We start from the raw sequence: 14773 nt of genomic DNA, 5'->3' as shown, positions 1-14773 counted from the left end.
CTGGTTACGTAAAGAGATTGTGTCTGAGCTGATGTATGTTTCATGGTCTGCCATCAACATGTTCAGTATTTTTATGTAATTTTTATTGTGAAATCAGGTGTCACAATTTTCAAAGCAGAGGCCTCTCGGGTACATGCATGAAAGCCAATAAAATAGAGAGTAAAAATATACATAGTTACTTAACATTTGTAATATCTAAAATTACCTCTTGTCTTCATTATGTATTATATCTTGGCCTTCTTTCTTCTTCCACACATTCAATCCTCACCCGCTTGGATAAGTATTCTCACCAAACCATTTATTTACCACTACAAGTACCTACATATTGTACCTACTTTTGACAATTTATGGCTATATTTAAGTATATCAGGTACTTGTTAATTCAGAATAATCAAACTTTGTCAGTTGATGCATCTTGGGATTTCGGAGAATGTCGATAAAAAACTTTTGTCACGATGACCTGCTTTTGAGTATCCCAGGTTCTTATTGGCTTAGAATCATCAAACTTTGTAAGTTGATGCAACTTGAATTTTATGAGAACGTTGACCAAAATGTAGGGCAAGGTGACCATTTCTTGATATTTATGGCTATATTCAAGTAAGTACCTTAGGTGCTTATTGATTTAGAATCGTGAAACTTTGTCAGTTGATGAATCTTTGATTTTCGGTTAACGTTGACCAAAATGTAGATCATGGTGTCCTACTTTTGAACATGTTATGGATATAATTTTACTTTAAGTTTTATTTATATACAGGATGCTCAGAGGCCTTATCAGAAGAGAGACTCAAGCCCCTTGGGCTTCTTATATAAAGCTGCTACGTGTCATTGCTATATCCAAACAAATAGGCCTAATGTGTTGCTGTTCATTGCACTTTCGTTAAAAGTAATCAGTGAATATAAAGGAAGGATAATTTTTGTATAAATAGGTGGCTGAGTGATACAACAGCATGAATATTTTGCAAATGAATTCAAAGGAATACAGACGGTGAATATCGGTATATAAAATGTTATACATGTACCTGATTTCTGTCAAAATATCTTTACTAAGACAAAAAAGTTAAACAAATTCGATTATTTACAGAATGTGTTTGGGAAACACTGATGCAATTGTATTACAGCTTATGGTGAAGATTGAATTCGCCTAAATGCATGTCACACTCAAAATGTCAAGGTCAAATGGTCAGAAGTGTTGAAACCCAAAGGAAAGTTTTGTTACAAGGAATACAGATGTGATATATGAAAGCTCTAGATTTGACAATTCAAAAGTTTTTACCAAGGTTAAAACTTTAAAAAAGTGGGTTAAATTCTTTGGTCAATGTCAGAGATACTTATACCAGTTGAAAGGTCTTGTTGCAATGAATACATATCTGTGGAATGAAAGCCTTAGGTCCAACGTTTTAAAATTTGGCCAAATTGAAGTGGTTTTTTTGGTGGGGGGGGAGGGAGAGTGGGTCGAGCTCGAAGGTCAAGATCGAAATTGTTGGTACCCAAGGTAAGGTCTTTTCACAAAGAATACACCTTTGAAATTTTAAAGTTATAGCCCCAACCACTCAACTGCTATGGGTTAGGTAAAAGAAGACAACAGTCAGACTGAGACAAACAAACAAACGGAATAACAGAATGACAGACATGCAAAAAACAATATACCCCGTGGTCTTTCTATCCGGAGACATAAATATTTGGTTAAAAGGTTACTTGTTTCTTTATGCATGTATCTCAGGTATTTATATTCCAACCCCAATTTTCCTTGTTCTGGTGATAATTTTTTTACAAAGTATGAAAAAAGCATACAAGTATTCATGCATAAAACATTGTCTGTGAACCAGTTCTCCTTATTTTGTTACTCTAACAGCTACTAAGCATATGTCGTAAGCTTTTTCCAATATTTTCACCATATATGGTGTAATTCCTGTTGCTCCAAGTGATTGCAAGAAAGAAACCCATGAACCTGCAGCGACTGCACCTCCGTTAGCTGTTGCTGATAAAGACATCAAATGAGCGGCAATTGATCGAGCTGATATTCCTGTTGACGTAAATCCAAGAAGAGGAAGAAGGAACCAGGAAGTCCCTGCTGCTAATCCTAAAGCTGCGGCCATGCAGGCGGCAATTCTAGCTTCATCTGAAATTAAGTACCCAATGTTCATATATATATTGACTCTACTTTGAAACATGCGGATCAAAAATATCTGTTCATTAATTAACAAATTTATGTGTTAAAAATGATTAAACACATATATATTTTGACCAATTTATTTAATAGATGCAACGAGTTTTATGAGCAATGTTCACTAGTAATACAACCCCCACTTTGATGTGAATAACAGACATTCATATTAATATAGACAAGCTCAGTTACGCACAGACACATACGTACTATAAGAAGGAAGTCAACAGCGGAATTGAACAAAAATTAATCCCACCTCATGGGATGACTGTATGACTAAGCAAAGAATGTGCAAAAATTTCAAACATCTGCAATAAGCAGTTATGAGAAAACTGCGAAGAAAATATGTTATGTATAGAACAGACAGACACATGGATTAACGTGAGGATAACATTGGAATTGAACAAAAATGAATCACATCATATGGTATGCATCAGCAAAAAATGTGCTAAAATTTCAAGCATCTGCAGTAAGTATTTATGAGAAAACTGCTAAAATTATATACTAGTATTGTACGGACATACGGAATTATTGAAAGGAAGTTATTACCGGATTTGACCAAAAAAAGATCCCATCGTATGTCATGCCTTTCCAAGGAATGTTCTCAAATTTAAAACATATGCAATTAGTATTTGCTGCCAAAAATGGGATCAAAATTTTGTTACGGACAGACAGACACACAAAGTAAAACAGTATACCCCCCTTTCCTTATGAACGGGGGTATAAAAATACCTAATTGATAATATTTATTTTAAAGATAAAAATCATAACTTTTATTTTTTCTACATTGTTAAGATAAAAATTATTCGTAAAATCGTTTTTGCATTAATATGAAGCATAGTTAAGTTTTTTTTACAAAGGAAGAGAAGAACTTCAATCGACACGTCGACATTTAGATGAGACAATAACATGTGCATAACAATTTTACAATTTATTGAAATAGTAATTTTAAAATATTTCATTTATACGAGGCGTTATCATCTTAAACAAGGACTGTTGGTTTTTAACAATCATTTTTTTAATAGCTCACCTCAGCTGAAAGTGCGCATTTCTGATCACATTATGTCCGGTGTCCGTCTGTCTGTCTGTAAACTTTTCACATGCTTGACTTCTTCTCCATAAGTCGCCCGCAGTGCGCAATGTTTAGAGCGTCTGCTCTGAAGTCGCGAAGTAAGAAATTGATACTTACGTCGCGGTTCGTATCGCATTGTGGGACGTGGAGACCGTATAAACCGAGGCTCCGTGTCGCAGTAAGTGATAGCACGAAAAAGATCCCTTCCTGCTCAATGGCCCTGAGTGTCGAGAATAGGACAATAATTTGCAGCTCTCCACGGGCAAGTTGTGGCATCACCATATGATTGAAAAATTCTCGAAAGGGCCGTTAATAATTAAAACTCAATCAATCTTCTCCAGAACCACTGGGACAATTTCAACCAAACTTGCCACAAAGAATCTTTGGGTGAAAAGGATTCAAGTTTGTTCAAATGAAGCGCCCATATTTATATTCAGAAGTATTAAATCAACATTTTGTGGCATGTTTTCAAACTATTCTTCTCAAGAACAACTGTGCTAGGAAAGATGAAACTTGTGGGTTTCCTCGGGTGGTGTAAATTCCAGTTAGTTCAAATCATGCGCGGGACCACAATGGACAATCAAATTTTTACATAGAAATATATAGGAAAATTCTTTGAAAATCTTCTCCAGAATAGCGAAGCCATGATTGATAATAATATCTAGAAGCATCCCAAGTTTTACTTAGAAATGTACAGGAAAAATATTTCAAAGACAGCAAAGTTATAAATGGTCATATTTTATTTGGGCAGGGGGGGGGGGGGGCAATGAAAGTTGCCCCCCCCCCCCCTGCAAAATGTAACGGGCAATAAAGCCACAGGTAAAGAAATATGCAAATATTCCTAGTGTAGATTCAAGTTTGTTTGAATCGTACCCTCTTCCCTTTAAGGATCGGTTGCGAAAAGTGCTTTTGGGTTTAAACTTTTAACTAAAAAATTGATTTCTGCTGTCTTCCTTGTCCTAGTGCTTAGGTCAGCTTTGTGGCACTTGGGCCTCGTGTATCCATTTTTGTTTCACATGCCAAGGAATCTATAATCCCGTTTATATATCAGTTTAAAGTTGTTGTTAAAGCCATACCATTTAAATGATTGAAAAATCATACAGAAACGAATATTTCATAATACAATTGCTTATTTTGTAAATGATATGCTCTTAATCAATATTAAAATGAATATTTCATCTTTTGGCCTGTTAGGATCTCTGCATCTATGAAGTATCATTGATTTGTGTTGCATGCATTTATTTCAAATGAACGGCTCAATATGCGATAAATTTAAGCTCCAAACTTTATTTTCTAAAAATATTTAAAATATCTAATTCATTTTGTTAAAATCACTTAATTCTTTATTTTTAAAAGCCCAATGCTTTAAATTTCTATTCAAAGTGTAATGTTATAAAATTTTGAAATGAAAACCAAAAAAGTTATATATAAAATGTTTTTAAATCTTCATAAACAGACAAAAGAAAAACTCAAACAGCATTTTCCCCAGAATGGCTGGTTGGATTTCCTCCGATTTCTAAAAATAACTAGAGCCGAGCTCGTTGCAAAGCAACGAATAGGTCTTCCGTTGGAGCTACGGAAAGGAAGACGTAACCTTGAGTCTAGGTCAAACCATTCTTAAATTATTTAAGTAAGCAACCCATAGGCTTGTTGAGGAAGCAACTTACAATGTTTCGCCAGGAAAAAGACTGTAAAATAATGTTATGTGCATGACCTTGAACTTTCTAAATGACCTTGCAACAAGCAAAGACAAACTCTGTTATAAAAATACATACTCTGCGTGTTACCGAGTGGAAAAGTTCACGTATGTTTTTTTTAGATATTCTTTTAGTTCATATCCAACCAAAACATCTTATCTTAAGTGACCTAGAACTTGAGACAAGGTCATGCCCCACCCTGCATTATATGAGCAATGTTTCACTGGTACAAATACGGTTGGGAATTAAAGTTTCTCTGTCAGTAACAGTGACTCGTCCAAAAGACTGGATATGTTCAGTCAAATTTTTTTTGAGCATATATCGAATCGAAAGAATTTATTAGGTTCAAAACTATGATTTACATGATGATTTATTTAGAAATATGAGTGTATGACGTTTGTTGAGAATATCTTGAATAGTTTCTTAAAAATTGAAATCTTAAAAATGGAAATTCCGTTCAGATAATGCATATAGGCATAAGCTTACAATAAAATATCTCAAATGGTTTCTTTAATACTATGCAAATTGCAAATTAAAGGCAAGTGAGGTCAAGGTCACAGGAAAGTGCAAGATCAAACTGTATCATGATACTAAAGTTTGATAAAAATGTCTTGAATGGATTCTTCAAATCTGAAGGTCGCCCGTTTGGCACAGTGGTTAGAGCATCTGTTATACACTAAGGTTTGGATAGCTCTCATAAGTGTGTACAGTGTATCAGCAAATGAAGTGAGTAAAAATATAAATGCTTTCTTCAAAACTGAGCTTAATATTCAATGAATTAGGTAAGATAAGATAAAGGTGAAAGGAGAGGTCAAAGTATAAAAAAAGTGCATGTTTCACCATAAGAGGTAAAAGAATACTTATAGTCTTGAATGGTATGTTTCTGAGTTAAACACTAACCTGAGAAAAGTTAGGTTAAGGTCAAAGGAAAGGTAAAACAAAATGTTGATGCAGTTACAAACGGGTAGCTAGCCTATAGTATGTATCAGCACATATCTGTACATATCGGCACATGAAGTTTGATTATACTATCTTGAATGGTCTCTTTAGACAGAATTCATAAAAGGTGAGATTAAGTTCAAAGGAAAGGTCAAAGTTAAAATATGTTGATGCAGGAAAATAGGTCTCATCAATGTTTATCAGCATAGGACGTTTAATATAAAAAAAATGAATAGTTTCTTTGAAATTGAGCTTTGAACTGAGGTAAACGCAAAGCGGGGAAGAGGGACAAACGGAAAATGGAAGACGTACATGACAAACAATATATGCCCGGCCATTTTCATGTGGAAGCATCAAAGTTTCAATGAGAATGTTTTATTTGAAATTTGGAGACTTGTGAAATGATGCGTGGAGACCAATCCTATGGATGAGACCGGATAAATCAATGTCTTTTGTCGGGGTAGGTGCTGGCATGAAAAGGATCAAAGCACCTGATTTCATCAGGCATAAAACTTGAAATTAATAAATGCACAAGCAAATACGATTGATTAAAACAAATATGAGATAGAGTGAAATAAAATACCATATAACGGGTAATTTTTACTGCTGTATATTTTTACGAATTTGGGTCAAAAAAGGTGATTTAAATTTTTATACGTTGATCTTTTACGAATTGAATATGTCCGTAACAATTCAAAACATCAGACGTAAAATTCCAGATCACATTGAATGCATTTACGTGTACAAATAACGTGTCCAAAAACCCTATGTAACTTGTAAGAGAGAGAAAGAAAGAGAGAGTGAGAGAGTTATTAAACACATGTTAATTTGATAAAACAATATAAACAATGCAAACAAATTACTTAATGAATTGTATACAGGCGCAGATCCAGAAATTTTTTCCAGGGGGGGGGGGGGGTCCACCTCAGTCAAAAAAAAATCCTATCCCGGAAATTTCTTGACAAGCCAAAAAAAAAACGTAAAGTAACACTCCCCCTAACGTCAAAAACCTATTTCGTAAGGGGGGGGGGTTAGTGGTGACTTCTTTTCTTCTTTTGCCTCAAATCTATAACTTTTCATACCCATTTTACACATATAGTCCAGGGGGGTCTGTGTTTTCCAAGGGGGGTCCATGGTAACTTTTTCCTTGTTTTAGTATGTACATTTTTTTAACCTGGTAAATTCCAGGGTGGGGGGGTCCTGACCCCCCCGACCCCCCTCTAGATCCGCGCATGGTATATTTTTTTAAAAATAACCTTTATCTACATGAGCAATGTGCCCTTCATTTATTCATGTTTTTTTATAAACATAGCTAGACACACGTGCATGCCTGGTATATTTACCGAAAACAAAGAGAGACAACTCAAACTAACATAATGAAGTGAAAGTATTTAATTAAGTACAGCGTATTAAGAGGTCGAAGTTTTATTCAAAGCATATGAAGCAGAAGAAAGTGTCCAAGATTGAGAACACGGGTATACATTTAATTGGAAGAGCTGTAATTATTAGGTCATTATCAGAAGTTATGCGTCTCTAAAAAATACTAAAAACGAGTAACCAGGTAGGTCTAACTTATAAATTAATTGACAATATTTGTATAATTTATATACAAGTTAATTGAGATTTACCTGTATGATCCCAATTGATGATTGGCTTAAAAGTGTTCAAAATACTAACAGTATACTAATTATATAGCCTCCATGGAGTGAGCTTAGTAGCAATAAGCATTACTTTTACACATACCATGTTAAAAAATTATACGAGCCGTTTTATAAATTATGTAAAATTTTACGCGTTTAAATTTTACGGATTTATAAACCTAAAAAAAATACCCGTCATTCAGTAATATGAAAAAGGCGACATGATTTCAAAGCCAATTTCCACTGTTGGAGTACACGATGTTATTAACATTCGACATGCCTGCGGCTCTCTTTGGCCACGCACGTTAAAAAAATAATGGAGAAACAAAAGAGTGATGGTAAAAATAAAACGTACATATAGTACATTACCTATCTCAAGACTTCCATCACTAATTATAATTATTTGCCGAAGCCCCTTTTCAATTACAAATTTGATAAAATACATAAACACGGAATAGAGAAATAATTTTGCGTGAACAGGCCAAAGAAAGTTATCAAAATTCAAAATGATTTTATGCACCAGTGTTAGGAATTGCGGTTTAATGTAAGATCGGTGACGTATTCTTATTGATTCGATTAATTAAAAACACAATTTTCTATTAATTGATAGGTCTTTGTACACAATGGATTTTAAACACGATCACAGACACTTGCTTTGTTTACGACAACAGGTGGCTGGTACACAAGTGACCCCGATCGGCAGCGTGGGATTGGCGCGTTTGATTACACAACTGTTACACACATCTAGGCTGGCGAACGTGGAGATCAACTAAATGATCGTGAATTATTCGATTAATAAAGCTTAAAATTACTTATAATTATATTTAACGTAGAAAGATAGATTTAATATATTCCGATGAAGACGTGTTCACTATAAAACTAATTAATAATTCATAAAAAAGAAAAATTGTTATATAAAAAATTTAATAATGAACCGTAAAGCATGTATAAAGACCTTTTTTGTAGAAATTTAACATTAAATACCGTAGGGTATATTATTGATAGGAAGTTTGTGTAAATTATATACATGAAGAGGTCTGACTTTCTTTCCGATTGAAAAACGCTTCCTGTTTACCTGGCCTGCTTTCTACTTCGTGTTACGCAATATCCCCGGTATATTCGAACAAATAAACATTCTCATCAGATCAAAAAGGTGTCAAAGAACAATTTTGTTCGTATAATCCAGATCGAAATATTTACCGTTTTTGAGTTATAAAGCAAAAACTTTCAAGCTCTCTAAATCCCTAAACATAGGGGCCAGCCCCTTTTGAATAGTATTATATGAAAGCCCTTGCAAATATGCACAACTTTTGTTCAACATGTCTTAACAAAATATTTTTAGTTTTCAAGATAAAAAGGAAAATATGTGTAAATTTTCGCTCTTTTAGGCGTTCCATTTTTTGACCCCTATATAGCGCCATTTTGAATACAGAAATCGAAAAACAAAAACCGATGTGCACAACTTCAATCCTTCTGTTATCTAAAACCAGTAAAATTTCTGCTCCAGCTCTAGTGGTCTCTGAGCCTTTGTCTGGAAATGAAAGCCTATAATTTTTCGTTTAAAGGCAAATAACTCAAAACCGGAAGTGAATTTTTGAAATTTTAGACAACATTCTGAAAGAGTTTATTACCGTCTATAGTGTCTGAAAATTTGAGCAAAATCCATTGAGAAATGAGTGAGATACGAGGCCTCAAAGTTGGCGTCTAGGAAGAAAACAAAAAAAAGAATAATAAGAATAATCTTAATCTTCAGAATCAGTAGAAGGTCTTCCGTTGGAAACGGAAGACCTTAAAATATAGTATCATAGGGTTAAAATGATGACAAAAAGAATTTGAATGAAATTGAAAAGCTGACAAAGATTTTAAACATCACAAAAGTAGGCATAAATACTTGTACTATTTTTTTATATACTACAATTTAATTCTTCTAAATCTTGCACAAATATGAAAAAAGCGCGGCATTTCATTTCCAGAAATCTGCAAAGCATTTCTGAAATTTTTAAATTTCATTTCCGACATAATTTTGTTTAAATTTCCGGAATTTACCTGTGCGGCAATTTATAGTTTTCCTAGTCAGCGAAAATGAAAATATTGATAAATTATATATAAATCCATTTATTATACATATTTGTATAAAAAATGTCGGAAATGAAAACATAAACATGTCGGAAATGAAAAGTTGATAATTAATAAAAATTCCGGAAATGAAATGCAGACGAAAAAAGATGTCAAACAAGGACATTGAAAGTTCTTTTTTGTGTGTGTGTGTGTGTTTTTCCATATTAATTTTTGCAAACCATCACGGTTCTTCTATAAGAGAAAAACATGCATATAGTTACTGAAAATGGTAGATTTACTTACTTTTTTCCCCACTTGTATGCATTATCTTGTTTTAGAGATAATATGACATGTACAATGTAAATGGTTAAAAGCAGGCCAAAAAATTCCTATAACGAAATTCACACTTCGATTTTAATCTGCACGCTCTCCATACAGCTGAAGATCAATGTTGATCAAACGCTTGAGTCGTAAAAAATCCACTTATTGTCGAAGTGTTTTTATCGAATCCGGATAGAGGCATGCAGTTCGCTATCGCACCATCGAGCATCGACTTGGAGGTCGATGGCGCAATAATGATGAAGCGATTGTGCGATAAAGATGAAGCGATAGCACTATGACGATGACACAATGGCGCGATAATGCTACGACGATGGTGCGATAGTACGATGGAGCGAAAACAAATATCGCATTTAACGTCACCGCAGCATGGCATCATCGTCATCGCATTATCGTGTCATCGCTATTGCACCATCGCGTCATCGTGCAATCACTTCATTGTACTATCGCCTCATCGTCATCGCATTGTCGCGCCATCGCATCACCGGCTTCGCGTCATCGTCATCGCATTATCGACCCAAACTTCGATGATGCGATAGTGAACTGCGTGGCCCTATCCGGATTCCATATGCTTTGGTGATTTCATTAAGAGTTTTAATGTCATCGGGTATAACAACACATTCAGATCTATATAAATCGTGAAAAGAGTATCCTCTACCCGATGGGAAGATGGCACATATGCCAGAGCGTTTGAAATCTGCATTTTAGATGTATATATTTCGCTGGAAAGCAAATGTGCTTATTGAAGAAAAACATTCGGTGTAATTGGAGATATGAACGCAATGATGAAAAAGAACGTGGACAAGACATGTTTCTATTATGGCTTAATAAGTTTGTAAATAAATTAGTAGAAATTTGATAAATTGACAAACAATTTATGTTTAAAGAAAGGATACATATTTGGCACTCTCGTTGCCTCGAGGTGTAAGTACACTCCGTCAACAGTATCGTATGTTGTATTATACACAGTGATTTATCAGTATTAAGTGAATTTGATTCAGAATATTTGGGACTAAAATGGCGTTTCAACCTAAGAGGGCTCGCTCAAAGGAACTTACAGTATAAAGACCATCGACGTTGTAAGGATGGCACAATTGGGTTTTTAAATGCTTAAAACGTTCGTTTAGTGTTTTAAAATATCATATTTTTTGTTTTGTTTTATTACTTTGTTTTGTTTTATTTCCTAAATTGAACTAGGGTATTTAAGGTGTTAAAGAACGACAACTGGTTTTTGGGGAGGGGGCTGATAGATTTAAGAAATAAATAATCTGTCCTCTAAAATGTTGAAAGTAAATAATATGTCCTCGACTTGGACGAAGATATAATTTGTACCTGACCAGTGGTGTTAAAAAAACCCTCTCCCCCCATAAATGAGAGTTGTGGAGATTTTTGAAAAAGGCTCAAAGAGCTAATGGTATGGCCATTTTTACAGTGTGCAAAATTATTTTAGAATATGGGTCACAACTCTAGAACCCCTTGGCCAATTTTGTCAAATTTGGCAAAAAAAGATATCCTTGGCGCAAGGGCTCTCGTTCATACTAAAACTAGATATTTCACCTTGTAACTTAGCGGAGTAATTAGGTTCATAGAACTAACAGTACTGGTTGTAAAAAAAATAAATTCTTCACAAGAACCACAAAACAGATTATGACAAAACTTACATACAAGGATAAGGATATGTTAAAGATTTTTAAAAAAAATATTGAAGGCATTACCCTTTTTATAATTGTATTCAAATATTCAAGGCCCTGGATGGCAAAAACCCACCTTTTTTCAAATATTGCATCCTTTAACCTACTTGTGGAATTTCAAAGCAATGTTTGAATATTTTATATAATAAGAGTCTAAAGATATTTTGTCATTTGAAGCATTTTGGGGTCTTAGAGTATGTTAATCAATGCCAAACGTAGGTCACTGACCTAGTTTTGAATTCTCGGTAATATCTTTATATTTCAGATAAAAGGGGAGCATAAATCCACACACTTTGTTAGTTGATTATCGTGGGCTCTCAGAGTGTTTTTATCAAAATATACGCCATTTGACCTACTTTTGGAATTTCAAGGCTTTATTCAAATATACTAGATACTAAGAGTCATCAAACAGAAGTAATAGATTGTATAATGCTTCTGAAGAGCGATTCAAGGCCCCTGGGCTTCTTTAAAAAATTGTTTGTTTCTACTTGATATTATAGTTTATTGGAAATAAATAACCCGTCCTTCACCGATATGAAAATAAATAATCTGACTCGGAAAAAATACCACCATTCGCAAAACCTCAAATTCAGATGGTCCTCCCGTTAGCGATTTAAACTAAAGAATTATTTTATGGTTGTTATTTTTACTTTTAATTTCAAAAGAAAGATTAATGCGTGTTTATTATTTGTGTGTAATTTTACCTTCTCCTCCAGCACCTGGACAATAGAATAACAACAATACGACGAAGCAAGTGGCTCGGAATGTTCTTTCAATCATCTTGAAAATTTCTGCTTTCTCCTGAAAATAACAAAATCATAACCCTTTTCTTTGTTTAATTGAAGATATTTTATATAAAATTAATAATGGACATAATTGGAATTTTTCAAAATTGTTGATATTTTTGTATCATTAACATATAGTGGGGGTGGGGGGAGTGCCCATTGAAAATATAGCAAGAAATCTGTGAGCCATTGCTCACTAGTAATACCCCCGCTCTGATGTAAATAAGCACTACCATGTTAATACATGTATACACAAGTTCAATTACAGGCAGATGCACAGAAAAATATGAAGTTGACATCAGATTCATATCAAAATTAACTACAATGAGTAGTTGCTGAGAAAACTGCGACAAAAAATGTTATTTATAAAACGGACAAACGCACAGACAAACAGGAAGTTGACATCGGATTTAAGCGAAAATGTATCCCATACGGCATGGCTCAGAGAAGATTGTGTTAAAATTTCAAGCATCTACGATGAGTAGTTGTTGAGAAAACTGCGACGAAAATTTGCTTTGTACATATGTATGAAACGGACAGACAAACAGGAAGTTGACATAAGATTTAAGCGAAAATGTATCCCACTATATGGCATGCCTTAGAGAAGATTGTGTTAAAATTTCATGCATTTACGATGAGTAGTTGCAGAGAAAACTGCGACGAAAATTTGTTACGGACGGACACACAAGGGTAATACAGTATACCCCCAATGGGAAATTCAAGCATATTTTAATAATAAACTCAGAGTAATTCCGAATTGAATGTGATTGCAAGCGAGGTAAGGCTAGGAAAAGACCTTTCTATGTAGAAGAAAACTTGGTTAAAGCACATCTATTTTTTTTAAGTTCCTAATTTAATTCAAAGGGCGTTGTAACATAGCATACATATGCATATGCACTGCGTTTACAACTAAATAATACACATTACTGCATGCAACAAGTTTAACATACTGTTATTATATAATCGCTACACCCTATTTTCGCGGGGTAGCTACTTGTATTTGCATGGTATTTATAAGCACCAAGATTATAGTGATATATTCCATACAAGTAAAATATACGCTAAAATAATAGAAGACTCGACAAATTACGGAAAAATAAGGTTCTCTCGAATAAAATGATTTACATACATTTATTAAAGCAATGAAATCATATTTGTGGATGTTGTCGGTCCTATAACACACCTCGCCTATCGATAAATTTAAAATCGCGCGTCAGTTAGTCTAGTGTGGATTTAGCGCCCTTCGGTGCTGGTGTGCTTATTTAACGCAACCATCGTTTGTGACGTTGGAATATTAAATAACGCAAAAAAATATTGCGAGAAAAAATAGTTCATTATTTGTTAACGCACAACTGTTATATTTTACGTTAATGTAAAAGGGTATATGTTTTCTTGTAATTAAATTGGGTCAAAACAAAATACATTTTGTTGTTCCTAGATAATGAAATGGAAGTAGTATACTTCCTACTTGTATTCTACCGCGCGTTGACAAATTTCATGTATGTTTTAATTCAGAGATTTGAACGAAAAAGATTTCTAATGGATTTCGTAAAGAAAATAACACTGAATGTAATTATTCTCAAATATACATGTATACTTCGTGGTAGCCTAGTGTCGAATTAGAAGAGCCTTCACTTTATCATTAAGAGGCACGGATTTCGATTCAATGCTCGGCGCCGCGTCAAACTTTAGACGTCTTATATAGTTAGCAACTGTTCTATCGATAAACTTACGGGTCTTTCGATGGGCTTTAATACTAAGGGGACTCTAGGCGCTGTCATGATCACTTACATTGTAATAACTTACCTTTAGTTTGAAATCACCAAAATATGCAAGTTCAATTTTCCAATAATTTTCCCCTATGATTCTTTACAAAATAAAATGCAGTATGTTTTCTCATGAACTACAATAGGTACGTATCACGAATAAGCATGAATACATCCATTGTTACGTCATCATACCGCTCTTCACGTCAAAAAGTCAAAAAATATAGTGCACACTGTTTTGTTTAAAAAATGACAGTTGAACGGCGTAAATTTTTGGCAAGTCATCAGATAAGTAATGTAAATATAAGAAATAAATTTAATTTTTGAAGATTCATGAGGTATATGAACTACAACGCTTCACGCCGGCATATTGATCATGAAGCGCTAACGCGCTTCATGAAATATGCCGGCGTGAAGCGTCGTAGTTCATAACCTCATGAATCTTCAAAAATTAAATTCATTTCTTAAATATAGTCTTATAATATTTCAATAATTTCACCAATGAACAAGGAAATAGTTTACGAGTATGTTTTCCCGATATTATAAAACAAGTACTTGATGTTTTATATATATTTATGTCACGAATAAAAAATACATAAACAAGGAAATTTTGTATTTGTTT

General features: G+C 34.0%; 1 protein-coding gene across 1 annotated transcript; it reads right to left on the bottom strand.

The window, feature by feature from the left end:
* Positions 1–823: 823 nt before the first annotated feature.
* LOC134255919 (interferon alpha-inducible protein 27-like protein 2A) lies at positions 824–14223 on the bottom strand. The gene is made up of 3 exons (XM_062738518.1): positions 14192–14223; positions 12305–12401; positions 824–2119 (listed from the first exon to the last, which is right to left on the bottom strand). Exons 2-3 carry the CDS (start codon positions 12378–12380, stop codon positions 1833–1835), a joined length of 363 nt encoding a protein of 120 aa, XP_062594502.1. The 5' UTR covers positions 12381–12401; positions 14192–14223; the 3' UTR covers positions 824–1832.
* Between the last annotated feature and the right edge of the window lie 550 nt (positions 14224–14773).

The sequence above is a fragment of the Saccostrea cucullata genome, unplaced genomic scaffold (assembly GCF_032062105.1).
Source record: "Saccostrea cucullata isolate Sc308-1 unplaced genomic scaffold, CSIRO_AGI_Scuc_v1 ctg3943, whole genome shotgun sequence".
NCBI classification, from domain to species: Eukaryota; Metazoa; Mollusca; class Bivalvia; order Ostreida; family Ostreidae; genus Saccostrea; species Saccostrea cuccullata.
Note: the sequence above shows the minus strand (reverse complement) of the source record. Positions and strands in the feature narration are given on the sequence as shown.